Genomic DNA, 21,297 nt, shown 5'->3' on the forward strand with positions numbered 1-21,297 from the left:
CGTGAGGTCATATGGAAGCTCAATTTCTAGTTTTTGAAGGAATACCCATATTCTTTTCCAAAAAGTTTGGCCCTCCTGGGTTCCAGTCCCTCGGAGATCTTATATACAATTTTTAAAACAATCACATCCCAATAAAGAGGAGGTGAAAACAAGGAAATCAAGCAAATGTCCAAAGAAAGAGAAATGATCAAATGACAGTAAAAGAAAACAACTTATTGATGCAAAAATTTTATGGCATCCCATATGGTCCCCTGAGCACTGCCAGGAGTAATCCCTGAGTGCAGAGCCAGGAGTAATCCCTGTGCATTGCCAGGTGTGACCCCCCAAAAAAAAATTCATGCATTTAATCAAGATAGGAGTGTTATTTAAAATTCAAATCTTACTCTATCACAGTACCAAAACTTTTAAATGCATTTAGAATTAGCGATAGTTATACATTTTGTAAGCCTTTTCATATGATAATATTTGGTTGTTTTTGTCTTTTGGTTACACCAGGCTCTGTGCTTAGGGTTTACTAATGGTGGTGCTAGGGGGACCGTTTGTGGTGTGGGGGATAGGGCTAGTCTCAGCTGTGTGTAAGGCAAGTGCCTTAACTATTGTCCTATCTCTCTGGTCTTATAATGTCACTGTCACTGTCACTGTCACTGTCACTGTCCTCCCGTTGTTCATCGATTTGCTTGAACGAGCCCAGTAACGTCTCCATTTTGAGACTTGTTGTTACTGTGTTTGGCATATGGGCGAGATACTCTCGGTAGCTTGCCGGGCTCTCTGAGAGGGGTGGAGGAATCAAACCCGGCTCGGCTGGGTTGGCTGGTTATTGTTAAAGTTTATGGAGCATTTGATTTATGAATCAGAGAATCAAAATGTTTAATAAATAAGATACTGTATAGAATTTTGACTGTTGTTTTAAGATCACCACATTTACAAATCTGACCAAGAAATTGTCAAATAATTGTTCTTTTTCATTGAACAACAGTGACATACATAGTTACAAAGTTGTTCATGATTGGGTTTTAGTCATATAATATTCTAACACCCCTCCTTTCACCAGTGTGCATTTTCCACCACCAATAATGTCCCTTTCCCTTTCCCTCCTTCTCACCTACCCTCCCTCTCTCTCTAACTCTCCCTCTCTCTCCCTTTCTCCATCTCTCCCTCCCTCCATCCATTCCTCCCGCCCTCCCTCCCTCTCTCTCTTTCTCTCTCTTCCCTCCTCTCTCTCTTTCCCTAGCTCCCTCTCTCTCTCCTTTGGGTCATTATGGTTTGCAATACAGATACTGAAAGATTATCGTGTATATCCCTTTACCTACTTTCAGCACTTGGTTCTTGTCCAGAGTGATCATTTCTAGATATTGTTGTCAACATTGATCCCTTCTCTATCCTAACTGTCCTTTGCCCCCACACATTCGTGGCAAACTTCTGGACCCTGCTTTTCCTGGCCTTGGATATTAGTCTATATTATTTATTTTAATTTTTTTATATCTCACAAATAAGTGCCGTCACTCTCTAACTGTCCCTCTCCTTCGACTCATTTCACTCAGTATAGAAACAGTAAATTTGTTTAGCAAAATGGCAGGTTACAAAATCAATATCCAAAAGTTCAAGGCTTTTCTATATGCAAATAATTAAAGAGTAGGAACAGATATTTTTGTGTATTCTCTAATGGGCTGTGGTGCTTTATCTCTCTCAACACCCGTGTTTGGTAATATTGGGCTGCTTCCCCCACCCCGGGGAAGCTGATAGTGATGGGCAGACTAAGAAAGGAACGAGGACCAGGCTGGCTGGTCACAATTGCAGTTTATTCCATTCCCATCTCCATTCACCTCTGTTTCTCCTCCTGCTTCTACTCCCCCATGCTATTTCATTCTCCTTCTCGATCCCCCGTCATTCTCTTTAAGGTTTCCCCAGCCCACTCTTACAGTCTAGTTAAATCCAAAAGCATGAGGGGTTGGGGTTTACACATAGATGTGGTCACAATCAATAGGGGTAAAGTCCTTCCCTCAGAGGAAGCTTTTTCTAGGACAGATTTTCATCCAGCAAGACGACTCTCCCAAGACTGAAATTCCAACTATGGGTGTGTTTCTCCTCTCCTTAGTCCAACAAACATATAAACATTCATAATATTAATCATTTTGTATGGACACAGTAAGAGGTACTGTGTAAATATTCCTCTCCTGGGGCATCTCGCAATAGATCTCAGACTACAGTGCTCAAGCCAGATTAGTCTATCTTAAGCCTAATCTCGTCATTACTTTTGGATAATGAGAGCATTTGTCCATGTTCATGCTCACAACTTCCAGTTGAGTATTGTGGTGCTTTGGCCTGGCTCATTTCGATGCCAGGGTGGCTCATAGCTTGACCTAGGGCATCCAATTACTCTTTGGGACCCTACTTTTGGGGTGCTAGGAACTAAGGGCTTCCGAGGCTTAAGTAGAGAAAGCAGATGTTCTGGAATGAATATTATTTGGAGTCAATTAACTCCCAAGTTACAAAATCATAATATTAGCCATTTTCCTATGGCCATACAAAAATGACACCGTTGTAAGCTATTAAAAAGACACAAGAGAAGGAGAAAAGCATTATTTCATTCACAAATGAATGAATTTGAGATTCTGCCCATCAGAGATTTCTGAGGAGTCTTATTTTACAAGTTAACAGAGTCTGATTAGGGGGAAAGATGATAGACTGGTTGAGGAAGAGAGCACAGAGAAGAGTTTACAGATAAACACAGTGGAATGGAATTACCTCAGGAGCACTGTGATAACCATAAGTTCCCTGTGGCAAGGGAAACAGGACATACCAATGTTACCCTAAAATGTTTAGAGCTACATTCCAATAAACACAGAGGAATGGCGGTGCTTCAAGAGCACTGTGATGGGTTATCACCCGAAAAACCTAAACTTTTTGTGGCAGAGGAGAAAGCACAAACCAATGTTATCCTACATATCTTTTTTAAAAAATACAATCCCATTCACAATTGTTCTTCAGAAAATCAAGTACCATGGATTCAGTTTCAGTAAACAGGTAAAGGATCTATACAAAGAAAAATACAAAACACTACTTTAAGTAATAAAAGAGGACACAAGGAAATGGAGACACATGCCCTTCTCATGAATTGGGAGAATTAACATTGTCAAAATGGCAATACTCCCCAAAGCATTATATAGATTTAATGCAGTCCCTATATGGATACCCATGAAATTCATAGGGAAAAAGGAGCGCCCATGACTAGCTAAAGCAATCCTTGGGAAAAAGAAGACGGGAGGCCTCACCTTCCCTAACTTCAAACTGTACTACAAAGCAGTAGTAATTAAAACAGTATGGTTTTGTAATAAAGACAAACCCACAGATCAATGGAATAGAATTGAATGTCCTGGTAAAGACCCTCAGATAAATAATCAGCTAATCTCTGATAAAGGGTCAAGAAATATGAAGTAGAGCAATGAAATGCTCATTAACAAGTGGTTCTGGGGAAACTGGGCAGCTACATGTTAACAAATGAACTCAAGATCTAATGCCATGCACAAAAGTCAGATCAAAATAGATTAAAGACCTCAACATCAAAGCTGTCAAATAGTTTTTAACTTGATCTATTAGGGTTATAGGAGCACTGGGATTTTAGTGCAGGACATAGGTTACTGAAAGTTGTCTCCAATAATGTTCATTTTTATTATATAACTGAGGAAATTTATATCATGCTCTCTCTATGCAAATATTGTCTCTTGGGTATGGTGGGTAGAGTAGTGTCCCCAGCTTGGTGATGAGGACATCCAGGAAGCAGTGAATATCCCTTCCAATGTCCTTCCCAGCAGGTTCAAGTTGAAAAGAGGCTGTCTGGCCCTTTTTCTATGCTCCCATTACTCCTTCCACTTCTGTGTCCGAAGTTTTCCACAAGAGGCTGCAAAGGCCTTACCCTGAGACCAGCCATCCCAGTGTGCTTACTGGGGGACAGGGATTCAACAGGGGCAGAAAAGTACCAGCTCTTGAAAGGTGCATGCATGCAAGCTCCAGAGTAGGGAGATTATTCAGAGCAAAAGGCAACCATCCAGGACTTCTGGAGCAGAGACCCCCAGAGCAGGGACCTGGAGCTGGAAGTCACAGAAAGCCAGCAGTAATTATCTAAACAGTCACGACCTCCCATGCTTAGTGCACCCTTATGTCTCCCCATCATTTAAAGGGCCCTGAGTCTATTCATTTCATTTTATCTTCAAGCTTCCAAGAGTGTTTGCTCTGGAATTTTCCAAACAGCTGCTCACACTAATGGCTCATTTGTGACCACCCACACAAGGGTGGACTCTAACTGTAGCACATTCTGCACAGCTGGCAGCAATGTTACCCACACCACTGTTCTGAGCCAGGGGAGGAGAAGCTCTCTGAGCTGTGGGGAGGAATCTGGGTTCAGACTCGACTAGAGCCACCTCCAAATTTACTCCTTTTCACCTTTGAGAGAGAAATGGGCTGATCCAGAGAAGCTCATAAACTCAAACACAAGCCCGGCATATGCAAGACCCTGAGTTTCCATGCTGTCACCTGAGCCCTAAGCAACAATGGTGCAGCTCCATCAAAAGTGCATAAAAGAGGGGTTGGAGCGATAGCACAGTGGGTAGGGCGTTTGCCTTGCACACAGCCAACATGGCCAACACAGGTTTGATTCCCAGCATCCCATATGGTTCCCCGACACCGCCGGGAGCAATTCCTGAGTGCATGAGCCAGGAGTAACCCCTGAGCATCGGCCGGGTGTGACCCAAAAAAAAAAAGGGGGGGGGAAGTGCATAAAAGAAAGCAAATGAATACCGCACTAACTGGTGCCAGAGCATGGCGGGTGCAGATGCAACAGATGGGGATGTTTTTAGATATGCGACAAGGATAGCCAGAGTCTAGTCCACGGTGCCAGTGCCACTGTTTCAGATGTATCACCAAATCTGAGAATTCTAAGAGTGCATGGACCTACTATGTGCGCTGTCGGGTAGAGGGTAAGCCTCACTAGCCAGGTGAGTATTCCTGGACTAGAACATCTGTAGTCGGGGAAGGAAGGATGCAGGAAATGAGTGAGACCCACTGGCTGGACCTGGGACCTAGGGGAGATGTACCTAATAGTGTGCTGTGATCAGTGACTGGAGGAGCCCTCGAAGCCACGGTGGGAGCAGAAGACCCTCCGGATGGCATCCTTCATGTCCTTGTTCCTCAGGCTGTAGATGATGGGGTTGCACAATGGGGCCAGCACAGCAAACATGAGTGCAGTAGCTTTGTCCAGGAGTGGTGGAAACACAGCTGAGAAGCGCAGGTACATGAGTGACACGCTTCCAAAGAACAGTATGAAGATGGCAATGTGAGCGGCGCAGGTGGAGAAAGCCTTCTGCCGGCTCTCCCCCGACGGGATTCGCAGAACCACCATGATAACCCTCGCATAAGAGAGGGTGATGACAAACACAGATGTCAGGATTGAGATGGCGTGTATGATGTCCTCTACCAGGATCATGGATGTGTCCGCACAGGCCAAGTTCAGCACAGGCTCAAAGTCACAGAAGAGTTGGTGGATCTGGTTGGGGCCACAGAAGGGCAAGGTGGAGATCCATGCAATCTCAGGGAGCAACATAAGGAAGCCACAGACACAGGAGCCAGCTGAGAGCTGGGCACAGAGCCGTGGGGTCATGATGGTCGGGTAGCGCAGGGGGTCACAGATGGCCACATACCTGTCAATGGCCATCACTGTGAGCACCAGAGCCTCGGTGACCCCCAGGGAGTGGAAGAAGTACATTTGCAGGAGGCAGCCAAGGAAGGAGATGGTTCTCTGCTCACTGACCAGGTTGGTGAGCATCTTGGGGATGGTTACTGTTGTGTACCAGATCTCCAGGAAGGAGAAGATGCTGATGAAATTGTACATGGGGTTGTGCAGTCGAGGGTCCAGCCGCACAGCAAAGAAGATCATGGAATTTCCAACAATAATGAACAGGTAAATGAAGAGCAACAGGAGGAAGAGCAGGAGGCCACCATTCTCAAACTGAGGGAAATCAGAGAAATAAAACTCAGTCACCACAGATTGGTTCTTTTGCTCCATTGTGTAAGCTGCTCCTCTCAACAGGTTGGCAAGTGCAAACACAGACAGTCAGGAATCTCCTGCACGCAGCCGCTCCTTGCCCAGACCAGACTCCCCGAGGAAGAGATAGCCCTGTGGATTAGAAAATGGTCCTGCTATGTAGCATCTGCCGTCTAATGGCCATTACCATAGCTCATCACTGCTCTCATCACAAGGCTATTCACCTGCTCCCCCTGAGTGACAATTGGGCAGTAACAATCCAAGTCCTAGAGACCATTCAGAATTCTCTTTCTGCCACGCATCTCAAGCAGAGGGACTCAAATATTCTACATCATTTTCAGAGACTCTCACTGGAAAATTTATTATAACAAAAGATCAGCATTGCATGAGTAGGCAGATATGGTGTTTCAGGTGGATTGGAGACATGGTTCTCTATAAATAGTGACCGACTCAGTGGACAGAGCACAACCCCTTTATGAATAGCACCATCCAAGCACTATGCAGTTGGGCACTCAGTGACAGATCAGCAAGTAGGTGAAAAAAAGAGTAGAGCCTCTACCACGGTGATCTTCACTTCAACACACCAGCAAAGTGGCGCCCAAGTGATCTCACTTTGGTGAAGGTAGAAAGTTGAACAGGAAGGGGAAGCTGCTGCTCTTCAGAGACTCATGCTTGGGAAGTTGGGGGAGCCCAGGCACTGGGCGAGCTCTCTGCCCCAACAAGACCTGCTTTCTGCAAGAACGGGGAGCCTATGTCCCCCAAGGACCCCCTGCTGGAGAATTCCAGGATCCACTCAGGAAAACTTAAGCTTCCTGAGCAAAAATAAATCCAGATGTCAGTGACAGGGAATGGTCACAGATGATAAGCCCCCAGTCAACTGTATAGGACTTTTCTTCAGAAACACCCCCAGTCCAGTCCCCATCCCAACTACAGACTCTGCATAAGACATTGTCTCTACAGCTGTACAACCGGCAGAGGCTCAGAGTGGCAGAGCACAGCTCTGGCATGCACGGGGGCCCATGATCACTCCCAAGCATGGCACAACCTTGGGCATGGCCTTGGTGGCCCCAAATGGCCTTGGTGTGCATCTCTATGAAATTAACTACAGTCACAGAAAAAGATTTGATCTTGCAAAACTCTTTCCCAGTTCAGGATAAAGTCACTGGCAGAGCCCCAGACTGTGCTCACCTCTCAACCCATCCCCTCCACTTCCAGAGGTCCTGTGGTCACCTCTGGTTTCTGCACATCTTCAATTTCACTGCCCTGGAACCAGGAAGGACAGGTTATAACCACACCCAGGGACAAAGGGAGTCAGAGGGGAGCAGAGCAGAATTTTCCTCTGGAAGGTCCTAGGGGAGCCTGTATGCCCCTGTGGTTAATTAGGGATGAAGCTTCCTGAGCCCCAGGAGACCACTCCAGGGAAGTGTGGCCTTGGATTCAGGCAACAAGTCAATTGAAATGTGCATGTTAGGGCACCTCTAGGCCATGCAGCAGAATCAGGAGGACACCCAGAGTATTTGGAGAAGTGTTGGTCCCCACACGCATCCCCAAAGGAAGGTTTCACTCAGCAGCTCAGTTGGTGAGTGTCAAAAAGCCTGTAGCTAGATGGAAGCAAAGCTGAAAGGTCTCCAAGGGGAGCTCACCCTGGAGATCTGGAGGAGTCTTCTGCACTTGTGCAAGAGTTTTCCTTCAGTTTTCAACTGATCCTTACCTCAAGCTTGGCATGACTTTGCAGCATTCTTGTTTTATGAAATTATCACTGATACCACACTCATTTCCTCTCTTTTCTCTCTCTCCTTTTAAAACTGGATTCTGAGTCTTATGTTTTAGGGGTTTTTTCTTTTGTTTTGTTTTTTATTGAATCACCATGAGATACAGTTAGAAAGCTTTCAGGATTGTCAGTCATAAAAATGATCTAACACCCATTCCTCCACCAGTGTACATTTTCTATCACTAATCTCCCCAGTATCCCTCCCACCACCACCACCCGACCCCACCCCCTGCCTCCATGGCAGACAATTTCCTTCTTAGTCTCTCTCTATTTGAGGGCATTGTGGCTCGCAATACAGATACTGAGAGGCCATCATGTTTGGTCCTTTATCTACTTTCAGCACACATCTCCCATCCCGAACAATCCTTCCTACCATCATTGACTTAGTGATCCCTTCTCTATTTCTGCTGCCTTCTCCCCCAGCTCATGAGGCAGGCTTCCAACCATGGAGAAATATTCCTGACCCTTGTCTCTACTGTCCTTGGGTATTAGTTCCATATTATGTTATTTTATATTCCACAAAGGAGTGCACTCATTCTATGCCTGTCCCTGTCTTTCCTAATCATATCACTTAGCATGATACTCTCCATGTCCATCCACTTATAACCATATTTCATGACTTTATCTTTCCTAACTCCTGTATAATATTCCATTGTGTAGATATACCAAAGGCACTTGTGCTGTTTCCAGATTCTGGTTATTGTGAACAATGCTGCAATGAACATACAGGGGCAGATGTCATTCCTACTATGTTTTTTTGCACCCCCAGGATATATTTCCAGAAGTGTATTGCTGGGTCATATGGAAGCTCAATTTCTATTTTTTTGAGGAATACCCATATTGTTTTCAAGAATGGTTGGACCAGTCAGCATTCCCAACAATGAAAGAGAGTCCCTTTATCCCCACATCCATGCCAACACTGGTTGTTCTTGTTCTTTTTGATGTGTGCCAGTATCTGTGGTGTGAGATTGATGTAGGCAGGTAGATAGGGAAAGGCCCTGGACAATGAAACAGGTCAGCAAAACTTCTGGGAGGAAAATTCTAAGTCTGATCCATCCTGTGGATATGTATAAGACCTTAAGCAGCAACAAACCCTAAAGAGATTGAACCCCCTTCCCATGAAGAAAATTCCTCAAATACCTTCGGACCTCTCTTTAATCTGATTAATTTTAGTGATTCGTCCCAAAGAAGACGATCACCACTCCCAACCTCCCTGGGAACCTCCTTAGCAATGGACTTTTACCTAAGAAGCCCCACGTGGGGGGTAGGTTGGAGAAACCCTATAAAGGTCACCTTGAACAAATGAAGGGTGCGCATATGCTGCCCGAGCCCTTGTGCTGCTTGAGCCCATGTGGCCAAGCACATGTGGTGCCTGAGCACATGTGTTGCCCGCATCTCCCCTCTTGAGATGCGCGTGCTTTCATACTTTCATGTCTATGCTGGAATGTGTCTAGGGGCTCTCTCTATCCTTGGAGAAGTCCGTGTTCTCTCTTGAGTGCATTACTCTCTCTCTCTCTCTCTCTCCCTCCACACCTTCAAAAGCCCTCTGAATAAAATATATTTACTTCACTGCTTGTCTACTCCTGAAATTCCTTCTGTGAGGTAAGACAAGGACCCAGTAACCCTGGGTACCAGGTGGCAGAGGTGGTTGGGGAGAAAGTGACCGTCTTTCTGCTCCCTTTTCACATAAGTCACATGTGGGGCCCACCGACATTAAGATGATATCTGATTGTTGTTTTGATTTACATCTCCCTAATGATTAGTGAGGTGGAGCATTTTTTCATCTGCCTTTTGGACATTTGAATTTCTCTTTTGAGGAAGTTTCTATTCATTTCTTCTCCCCATTTTTTGATGGGGCTGGAGGTTTTTTCTTGTACAGTTCTGATGTCAGTGGGCCCCACAGATGACTTATGTAAAATGAGGAGAAAATGGTAACTTTCTCCCGATCCTACTCTGCCGCCCAGGCCCCAGGGTTACTGGGTTCTTGTTTCACCTTGCATAAAGGAATTTCAGGAGTAGATGAGCAGTGAAATTACAGTTTTTATTTGGAGGTTTTGAAGGGAAGGAGGGAGAGAAAGTAGGAGAGTGAAGAGTAAAGCTCTCAAGAGAGAACCTGGGCTTCTCCAAGGTTGGAGAGAGCCCTTACACACATCATAGCATTAGACATAAAAGCACGAAAGTACACATCTCAAGAGGGGAGATGCGGGTGACACATGTGCTCAGGCACCACATGTGCTCAGCCACATGGGCTCAAGCAGCACATGGGCTTGGGCAGCATATGCACACCCTTCCTTTGTTCAAGGTAGCCTGAATAGGGTTTCTCCAACCTGACCCCACATGGGGCTTCTACCTAGGTCAAATTCCAATGCTAAGGAAGTTACCAGGGGGGTTGGGAGTGGTGATGGTCTTCTTTGAAGTTCCTTTCCTGGCCTTTTGTTTCTGCAGGAGCTTCTCTGAGTTTGTTGCTGGTGCCAGTGAGGATCTTATCAGTCTTTAGTTCCTGTTTTCTCCTGTTTTTCCTGGAGCGAGCAGTCACCATTGGGCTACACTAGCACTTGACAGGAATGGAGTTGTTACTGGAGCCTGCTCGAGCAGATCGATGAGCAATGGGATGTCAAGTGATCAAGTGATTCATGGGTCATATATGTGAGTTCACAAAGACTTGATAAACTCTCTCATGCTTTCGGTGGCAGACTTCCCAGCAGAGAGACAAGGAGACAGAAAACCACAGAGTTATCTTGAAAATGATCCATCTAATGCAGAGCTGCTAACATGCTTCCAGAACATCTGAAGGGGGTTGAAGTATAGGACAGCGCATAGGTGTGTTTTACCAGTTACCAGGATAAAACATTTTGGCAGAGGCAATTCTCCTGGGGCAATTAACTCAAGGAGACATTTTGTCGCTCAGGGACATCTATATGGCTTTTCTCTTTCCCTCTAGTTAATATATGTTAAACAATTAAGTTTGCTACTTATCAATACTTGTTTGGATAAACACAGTAAGAGACAAAGATCCCAAAACTTAGTTCTCTGGACTTCGAGGGCAAGCAAGATTTTATAGTAAATCCCAGACTAAGCCCCCAGGCTAGTTCAGCTTGTCTTTCCCCATGGGAGTCCTGTCTCTTAAGTCATAACAACTTGCATCAAGACTATGTATTTATGCTTTCTAGACTGTCCTAGTTTGATGCCGACGTAGCTTCACCACTTGTCCTAGGTCCATCCCAGTCCCACAGCAGGAACCTCCCTTCTGGGGTGTTAGGAACTAGAGCAACAGAAGTCTGAGTCAAATAATTATAATGGATGCCCAGAAATAGATATATTTCAGAGTCAATCAATTCCCAAATATTAGGAGAGCAGCATTAACAGTATTTCTGTGTTTAGCAAAGAACATTGCACTATATTAAAATATGAAAAGGCCATGGGGGAAATAGAAAGGCAGGTAATTTACCACAAATACACAGTCCAGAATTACCCCAAAGTTTTGGCTTATAAGCAACCAAGACTGACTTTGGGAACTGTGACAATGAGAGGTAAAACATAAGCGGAAGGTTAAAGATAAACTCGGGATTAGTGATGCTTGTAAGGTACAGGCCCAAAATGAACTACCACCAGAATTAATTTAGCTTAGCTTAATAGGAACCTGCATTGCAAAATAACTTGTTTTTCAAGGAACAGGTCTAGATAAGCTTTTTCAGATCCGCTTTATAGGAGCCTGCCCTGCAAAATAACTGGTTTTTCTGCCCCTGAGCAAGGAATTCAGATACAGGTACTCGAAGGGTGGGGGTCAGACCAGATAACCAGATGTCTCTCACAAGACCCATGTTGCAAGACCCAGGACTGCCTTAAAAACCTGTCAGTTCCTAAGCACGGACGCAAAATGCTGATCTTTAAACTATAGGCTAAGAAGTGATGTACCCTTAATTGGATTGGTTAGGAAAGCATATGTTGTTACAAATCTATTGGCTATGAAATGCGCGGGCTTTGCTGTAACGGCCAGTGAAGGCCTATATAAGATCCCCTTTGAAGAGGTTCGGGGTCTTGCCTCACCTAACTGACCTGCGTGTCTGTGTAGGCGGCTTGACCCTGGCTAGCCAGTCTTAAAATAAACCTTGCTTGCTGTTTGCAGTCTCTGGAGTCTCTTTGTCGTTAAAGGGAGATCACGATCTGCGCCCTAACAATGCTCACAAAAGCACTTTGAGCTTCGCTGGGAGGGGGATAAGGGGCAATTGATGATGAGTAGCCCCCATCCCCAGAAAGCACCTTCCCCCAAAGTATGAGAGCTACTAGAATACACAGTCCAACGCAAGGAGACAAATCCAGCCTGCCCATTTGGAAGTGCAATTTTCATTCCATTTGTCTTCCCTTAATAGGGTTTTCTTTCTGGTGGGTTTATGAGCTACACTGGGTATTGCTCAGAAACTCTTCCTGCTCTCTGCTTAGGGCAGTTATCAGGGGGGATCATGTAGTGCCAGAGATCGAACACCAAACCAGTGGGGGCCACATATAATGCATGTGCTCAGCACCGTGAGCCTTGTCCTGGGCCGTGTGTATCGTTTTAAATCCCAGCATCTGGCATGCAAAGGCTTTTCCCATTGCTCTGATTTGACTCTCAACTGTTGCTTCTTCATGAATCTCCTTAGAAGCTCTAATTTTGTCCTGCCTCCCACACCAGAGCTACTTTTTTCTTTTTCTTTTTCTTTTCTTTTCTTTTCTTCTTTTCTTTTTTCTTTTCTTTTTTTTTCCTCATGGTTGTTACTTTAATGGAAACTTAACAAATGTTTCAGAAAAAAACTAGAAGAGAAAGTCGGTGATGGATCTTATGTCTCCCAGGCGGAGTTTTGGTGTCTTCCTACCTTGCTCTTAACTTGCTCTCTTCCATCAGATGCACATCCCTTGAGTTCTCTGTCTGTCCTTATGGACTTCAGAAAGAAAAGCCTAAGGATAAATAATGGTTAGATTTCTTAGAACCACTGGTATCACTAGATTGCTGCACAGATGTTTGGACTAAATGCTTTGAGAGGACAAAAGAGAGACCCCCAACTAGCCTGGGGGTGGAGAGAACTCTTGGAGGCAGTGGTAAGCTGTATTTATGCAGGATCTCGGGTGAATAAAAACAGAGCTGGAATTCTATAAAGGACAATCAGGAAAGATGACCAAAGTGTGGGCCTTCCAGCAGGGTGGATTCTGAAACAACAGGAGGAGGGGGCCTGACAGGAGAGCAAGAGAGGAGGAAAGCTCAGGATGTCTTGGTCTCTCCCACCCTCTCTCTTTTTCTTAGATTGATCAAGTGTTGAGAAATGACAGCTTTGGGGAAGAACACACAGGATATCTGCTGGAAAATGACTTGTGGAAGCAGAATAAAAACAAAGTTAATATTCTGCTTGACTTAAGCTTAGGGACAAAGCATGGATTCCTTCTGCAGGTTGGAGACTGGTCTGCAGAGCAAGCCCTCAGCGTGCTGCAAGCCAGAGAAAAGTTTTGTCCTGTCTCCCGGCCAGAGCTGCTTTTCTTTTCTTTTCTCTTCTTTTTCATCATTGTTACTGTAATGGCAACTTACAAGTATTTCAGAAAAAAAACTTAGAAAAGAAAGTCCATCACATTATCAATACAGGACTGGATTGTCCAGTATGTAGATTCTATAAACATGACTATTTGCAATTAAGTTATGTAGAATTAAGCTACATTTCATTTGTTTGTTTGGTTTTGGGCCACTCCTGGTGGTGCTCTGGGTTTACGCTAGACTTTGTGCTCATGAATCACTACTAGCAGGGCTTGAAGTGGGGAACATATGGAGTGTTGAGGATTGAACCTGGTCAAGGATACGAAGACAAGCACCTTATTTGCTGTACTATCTCTCTGGCCCCTCACTTCTGCATTTTAATTGTACACATTTCAGTTGCTCAAAAGCCATTCATGACTACCTCCTTAGAGAGCACATATGTAGAAAGTATCCATCATTACAGAAATTTCTATTAGACAACACTGAGTTAGCATCTTACATTTTAGGTGCTGCTAAACAAATGAAGTTTTTTTTTTTCTATTTCTCTTTTTTTTAATTTTTGAATCACCAAGAGATTCACAGTTACAAAGTTTTTCATGATTGGGTTTCAGTCATGCAATGTTCTGTTGTGCCCAAGTTTCAGATTCCCAGTTGCGGAGAGACCAAGTCCACACACGGTAATGCAAAAGCAAAGGAACTTTATTACTAACCCGAGTCAGCACTAGCTCGAGCTAGGGTCCGAGTCTCATCCAACACAGTGGAGTCTTGACAAGGACCCCGACTCCAAATCACAAGGAGTTTATATAGGGGTCAGAGTTAAGAAGCAATTTATATACTGGTCTATTTTTAGCATTGGCCCTATTACAATAGTGGTCAGCAATTAGACAATGGTCAGCCACAGTTTCTAAGAAGGGCACAGTGACTGCTCCCCCACCCATGACTGGCCAAACCCAACTGCCCAATTCCTTATCTAGGCATATTACTCAACTGGGAGTCTACCAAAAACTGCAAATCCTGCAGTTTGGGGAAACAGAAACTGAGACCTAGCTGAGACTTAACGTTAGTTGCAGCTTGTCCTGTCATCAGTTTCACCCTCACAGTTCCAACACCCATCCCTTCACCCGTGTACATTTCCCACTACTAATTTACCCAATGCCCCCAGTTTTTTCCTTCCCTCCACACACCTCCAAGCCTTCCTCTATGGCACTTTTCTTCTCTCTCTCTGTCTCTGCCTTTCTGTCTCTGTCTGTCTGTCTGCCTGTCTTCTCTCTATCTCTCTATATATCTCTCTATCTCTCTATTTATCTATCTATCTATCTCTATCTCTCTCTCCCCCCCGCCCTTGGGCGTTATGGTCTACAGTACAGGTACTGAGGTCGGTGGGTTCCAGTGAGTGACTTATGTGAGGCGGAGAGGATCAAGATGGTCACTTTCTCCTAATCCACCTCGGCCACCTGCCACCTGGGGCTGGCTAGGGCGGTTAGGCCTGATAAAGTCTCTATGAGCCCCTGTGCAGCATGGACCTAAGGTTCCACCAATACCACAGGTGGTCATCAAGCCACACCTGACATCCACTTGGTCTTCTCAACACAGGAGTTAATCCCCACCACCTGATTTCTCCAGGAGCCAGGGACTCAGGATGGAGAGAATAGCTTTTTGCAGGTTAAGAAAGACGGTTGCAGGCCTTACCAAGCGCTTCCAGGTCTTTGTTCTTATCACAGAATAGAATTTCAGGAGGATACCAATATTGAAGTCAAAGATTTTGGAGGTTCTTAGGAAGGGGGAGGAGAGAGAGAAGGTGAGAGAAATGCACTCAAGAGAAAACAAGGTCTTCTCCAAAGGCAGAGAGAGCCCCAGTACCTATCTCTAAGGGTAGATGGGGCCGACACATGTGCTTGGGCACTACTGTGTGCTCAGTCATGTGGGCCCAGGAAGCGCCTGGATTCGGACAGTATATGCATGGCCTTTCTTTGCTCAAGGTGGCTTTTATGGGTTTTTTCCCAAGTTGCCCCATATGGGGCTTCTACCTAGGTAAGAGTCCATTGCTATGGCACTTGCCAAGGGAGAAGGTTGGGGTAGTCTCTGAAATTCCTTTGAAACTCCTTTTCTTGACCTTTGCTCTGGTTGTATCTTCTTTTCAGTGGGTCCAGCCTCCTCTGGTCTGGGCTAGATCCAGCTAAAGGTTTATCAGGCCTTAGTTGCTATAGCCACAAAGTGGTCCTGACACCTTAGGGTCAGGTGGTTATTACTACTCCCTAGGAATTCCCTTGCCACCGGAGGCCCCTCCCTAATTCACCTACCTACATCAGTACTGAGAGGTTATCATGTATATCACTTTGCCTCCTTTCAACACTTAGTTCTTGTCCAGAGTGATCATTTCCAACTATCATTGTCATAGTGGCTCCTTCTTTATGCTAACTTCCCTCCCTTCCCCTACCCCTCAACTTGATTCCAACCTCTTGGCCCTCATTCTACTGTCCCATGGTATTAATACTCTCATACTGTGTTTGATATTAATGAGTATAAATATTAATCTAAAGCAATTATGAGTACAAACATTCTATGTCTATCTCACTACTGTTGACGCGTTTCATTCAGCATGATACTCTCCATGTCCATTCATTTATAAGCAAATTTCGTGACTTAACTTTTCTAGCAACTGCATAGTATTCCATTATGCAGACGTGGTTTTCTTTACAGTTATAGCACCAACACAGGTGCCCTCTCAGAGCTACTTTTCACCAGTGTTGAGAAGCAGTTTCCAGCAAACTCCCGCCCTCCTTGTTTTAAGCATACCATGTTTACAGAAACTAAGTGAGAGAACATACCTTTAAAGAATGACTACTTTGATAGTAAAAGCTGGGAATTAACAGAAAGCAATGTGGGAGGGCCAATCATGTGCCCAAGGAGCCAGAGCTTCAGCCAGAGCCTGAAGCCTTGGTTTCTAGGTGGCATCCAAGCTCTCCACCCCCTAGAGAGGCAGTCTGAAAATCTCTGGAGCCTCAGGGTGGCCTGAGGGAACATCTAATTGGGATGGATACTTCCCTTATTTGTCTTAGTATTGGTGTCCTAGAGGAGCAGGGAGAGGCCCCTGATCCCAACACCAATTGCTGGAAGTGAGACTCTCAGGAAGGACTTTTCATTCTGGAGTGTCCCTGAGAATGTCCACACCCTCTACACAAAGGCAGAGAGTGGTGGGAAAGGTCCAGAGCCCACTGCCTCATGCATTTACCTGAAGTGCTGGGCTGGGCTTCCCACCTCTGCACACTGCAAAGCTGAGAAGGCTAGGGAACAATTTCCTTTAGGTCAGGGGAATAATCTGTGTTTTTAGACATTGCCCTGAGTGAAGAAATCCTAGTGGGTTTTAGGGAAAATTCAGGTCAGCTTGAATATCAGGCACTAAACGTATTGGTGGCTTCCTAAATAGTGATTTCTAGGCAAAGCCAATGATAGGCTTAAAAATAATGAGTGATAAAGATGCTCAGACTCAGAATTGAAAATATAAATGTTAACTGAAAAGTAGAGGAAAAAGAAATTCCACAGCTGGAGAAGAATTGAGTAACGAGCTAAGTTAAATATGGCTTATTTTGTAGGATTTTAATAGAAAAACTGGGTCTTTGTGTTACTTGTTAAGTGACAATGTTACAGAAAACAGAATTATAGAGTGGCCTGGCTAGTTTAGGTCTTTTGAATTATGTGTTTGACCATTTGCCTTGGGTATTGCCCATTATCTCTTAGTCTCTTGTAAACCTAAACTCTGGGGCAGAATTTATCGTCTTGGAAAGTTGCTAACTTCCCTTCCTCATGAAAAGCCCAAGATTTTGCAGAATTTTTAAGTGTGGAATGGAGATGCTAAAATAGTGCTGCCTGCAGCAGCTGATGAGGGGAAACTGAGGCTTCCATCTCTCTCAGCCAACCCAACAGATGGTGGGTGGATGATTGAGTTCTTCTCCGTGTTCTGGTGCCTGCATAAAGAGAGTCTCTACTCCTCTGTGCCCTTGCTACTGTCTACATCTCATCAGGGACAGGAACCTCACCATCATTGTCAGTGCAGCAGGACACTGCACAAGCTCATACACTACTTGATCTCATCAGCCTGCTGTCGTTCCTGAAAGATTGCTACACCACCACCACCACCCCAAGATGTTGGCTAGCCAGGCTGCCTCCTGCAGATGTACTTCTTCCATTGGCTCGGCATTGCTGGGGGCTGTGCTACCAGAACAGCATGACGCTGCAGATCTGCACACAACTCACTGCGGGCTGCTACCAATACGGCATCCTTCTGGTGCTCCTCTCTGCCCCTCTGCAGCAACAACACAACCTTATCAACAGACCTTCTATGACTTCACATTCCTGCCACACCTGGCCTGTGCAGACAGGTTGCTGGCGGTCATCATGAACATGGCGAATGCTGCAGATATCTTGGCCCTGTTCCTGGTCATTGCTCTGTCCTATGCCTGCATTGCCATGGTCATCCTGCACATGTACTTCCCTGAGCACGGCACCAAGCTTTCTCCAACTACCATGTTCCTGTTGTTCTTCAGCAGCAGAGCTCTCATAGACTTGCACCTCTCTGCCATCTACACACTGTTCTGGGGTGTGGCCACCATGGTCACCTTTTTCACCCTGACTCCCTTCTTGAATCTCAATATCTACAGCCTCAAAAACCAGGACATGTAAGATATAATCCAGAGGCTCTTCTGCCCTCACCATAGGGAGGATAGGCACTAGAGATAGCACAGAAAACAGCAATAGAGACTCTATTTTTTTCCCTTGGGACCTGCTTTTTGCCAAGTTTGTATCTGCTGCCACAGTTGCTGACTCTGCTGTGAATCAAACCTGTGCTCCAAGTGATGGGTAAGACCTAGTGTCTGCCTGCATTACCCTCCCACATAGCCCCGCACTCTCCCCACCTCTCCCCCTACTTCACTCAGGTCATTCAAAGACCAGAAACAGAAGACACTTTTTCTTACCCAGAGGCCCTGACCGAATCTTTCTATGGTTCTGGAATGCTCTCCCACATCTCTGGGTCTTAATTTCCAATTTTGTAAAATAGATACAACTATGACAAAAATTGCCTTGTAACAACAGTAAATTCTGATTTATCCTTTAGTTTTAAGCTTGAGAGTAACTTCCTTAGGAGGACAGTGTGTGCACTTTCACTAAAGATCATGCTTTTGGTTAATTATTATAACAAGTTCTACATCAACTATAATTCTAAAGCCTGGAGTCTCTACTCTCTTCACATGTCAGCAGCTCAGGGACTGGGCATTATGTTTTGCTCATCATTTGTGTTGGGGTCAGCACAGCATCTGGTGTTCCTGAAAACGAACTACACACAAGCTGAAATGCCTGGGTGATGGACAGATAATAAGATTGTAGGGATAAAAGTATCACTTGTATCACTTGTCATCCTGCTGATCATGGATTTGCGTGAGCGGGCATCAGTAATGTCTCCATTCATTCCTGTGGAGTGCTAGTGTAGCCCAGTGGCATCTGCTCACTCCAGGAACATAAAGAGCCTCAAACCGTTCATTCAGGGTTTTGACGAAGAAGTCTGACCATCTCATAGGTAGGCGGCCACATGTTCTTTTGACGTCCTGTGGAATCCAGTCAGTAGCAGGTCTAGTCCGAGCTTGCAAAACTGTGCAGAAAAGTGATAAAAGAATACCTCAAAGAGAGAAGAGCAGCAGTGTTGGCCTATGCAGTAGAAGCCGGGAAAAGTAGTCTCAATGCCTGCATGTTTTCTGCCAACTATAAGACCAAAATGACTGCCCTACAATGTCTTGATGGATCTATCACATCTTCCAGAAGGGCAATGGAGAATATTATCCACGACTTCTACTTGGATCTCTTTAATAACCATGTCTATCTGCCCACATACCAAATTCTGCAGGATGGATATGTCGTTCCCAAACTTCTCTCTTCTGAAATCTGACACGCCATTTTGTCAGTAAAGAAGCATACAGTACCCAGTCTAGACAAGATCAGACCCGAACACCTGAAGAATCTGCCGCCAGTACTCATCAATACGCTGGCTTGGCTCTTCACATGCTATCTATCTGACTGCAAGGTTCCATCCCAAAGGAAAACCAGCAGGACCGTTTTGTTGTACAGAAGGGAGACATCCACGACATCGCAACTATTGCCAGATCTGCCTGTTGTTTGTCGTCTACAAATTGTTCACTCGAGTCATCCTGAATAGAATAAGCAGAACACTAGATGAAGGACAACCATGTGAACAAGGTTCAGCATGATCAACCATATCCACATAGTGATCAAGCTCATTGAGGGTTCATGAAAATTCAAGATGCAGCTCTGTCTAATATTCATCGATTTAAACGCCTTTGATTCTGTTGAGACTGAAGCGGTCATCGAAGCCCTAGACAAACAGGGCGTTCAAACTCATTACATCAGGATCCTCAGTGAGCTATATTACGGATTCACCACCAGGATCTCACCTTCTACAAGGAAGTGATCATCGATGTAAAGAGAGGATTTGGCAGGGTGATACCATTTCAAGAATAAAAGTACTTTAAATAAATACTATAAATAAATCTTATTATATAGTTGCCTAGATCTCAGCCCCAGGACTCAGCATGAATGGAAGCTGGACCTTACAGGGAACCCAACTCTTGGAACTCTGCTGATGCCCTCGCCTGCAGGTCAGATCTAAAGAGGGCATGGTCTGCTCAGCGGCCAGCCATTAACACAGCCACCAGCTAATTTCCCCCTGGATATCCCATAAGATCCATTTTCAAAGAAGCCCCACATAGTTCCACAGAAACACCAAAAAGGAAGGGAATATTCTAGAAAAAGAAAGAAGAAATCATCAACCCGGACTGCCACAGACACTATGGGAAAACAGAGCAGAAACCCACCACAAGGAGTAGAGGAAGGTAGAAGATCTGAAGTCTCAACAAGTAATACCCACAAACACAATCTCTCTGATGAAGAATTCAGAGATGAAATGGTGAGGATGTTCAATGAGCTCATAGTAGCAGTGGAATGCACATCCAAAAAATACAGGAGGATATGAGAGATATAGTGGAATGGACAGCCAATAAAATACAGAAGGAAAAGAGAGCAGAAAAAGAAAAACTACAAACAGAAGTGTCATTACCAAAAGGTAAGGTAGTTGAAATGAAAACTCAATGGGTGCCCTCAATAGTAGAGTAACAACAGCTAAAGACAGAATCCAAGATTTAAGATGAGCTGCAGAAAACTTCCAGGCAACAACAGAAAATGGAAAAAGGCTCAAAATAGCTCAAGGGTGGGCAAGAGAACTATGGGATGAATTCAATAGGAACGAAATAATAATCAGTAGAGTCTCAGAGGGACATGGCGACAACCCCAATGAGGTAGTAATTGTAAAATATATCACTGCTGAAAAGTTCCCAGAGCTGGAGAACACAAGCATCCTGATGCAAGAAGCCCAAAAGGTACCAGCTAAAGGAGACTCCAATTAAAAAACTCCAAGGCATATCCTAATAAGAATTATAAAAACCATAAATAGAGCTACAATACTGAAGGCAGTAATATAAAAGAAGGAAATTATATACAAATGAGTGTCCCTTAGATTTACAGCAGGCCTATCCTATGAATTTCTCCATCCCCAAGATTAATGATGGGTTGTAGATAAAAAAAAAAACTTGATGAAATGAAGACCTCACCAAGAATACCCAGCTAGACACTCATTCAGATTTAAAGGAATGACACACAACTTCATGGATAAACAACAGCTCAGGAACTTCAATAGACTCAAAACCAACTTTGAAAGAAAGAATGAAGGGACTACTGTAAGGCAAGACAAACACAACAAACTTCTACAGAAAGATGGCACAAACCTTTGAAAAGATCTGACTGGCCATACTACTATCCAATGACACAGATTTCAGGTTGGAAAGAGTTAGAAGGGACAGCAAAGTACATTTATTAATAATATAGGGATATATATATACATCAGGAAGAAATCACACTCATAAATAT

General features: G+C 44.5%; 1 protein-coding gene across 1 annotated transcript; it reads right to left on the bottom strand.

The window, feature by feature from the left end:
- Positions 1–5,107: 5,107 nt before the first annotated feature.
- Positions 5,108–6,058, bottom strand: LOC130042756 (olfactory receptor 6K3-like). The gene has a single exon (XM_056134949.1). It carries the CDS (start codon positions 6,056–6,058, stop codon positions 5,108–5,110), a length of 951 nt encoding a protein of 316 aa, XP_055990924.1.
- Between the last annotated feature and the right edge of the window lie 15,239 nt (positions 6,059–21,297).

This window comes from Sorex fumeus, unplaced genomic scaffold (assembly GCF_029834395.1).
Source record: "Sorex fumeus unplaced genomic scaffold, SorFum_2.1 ptg000109l, whole genome shotgun sequence".
NCBI classification, from domain to species: domain Eukaryota; kingdom Metazoa; phylum Chordata; class Mammalia; order Eulipotyphla; family Soricidae; genus Sorex; species Sorex fumeus.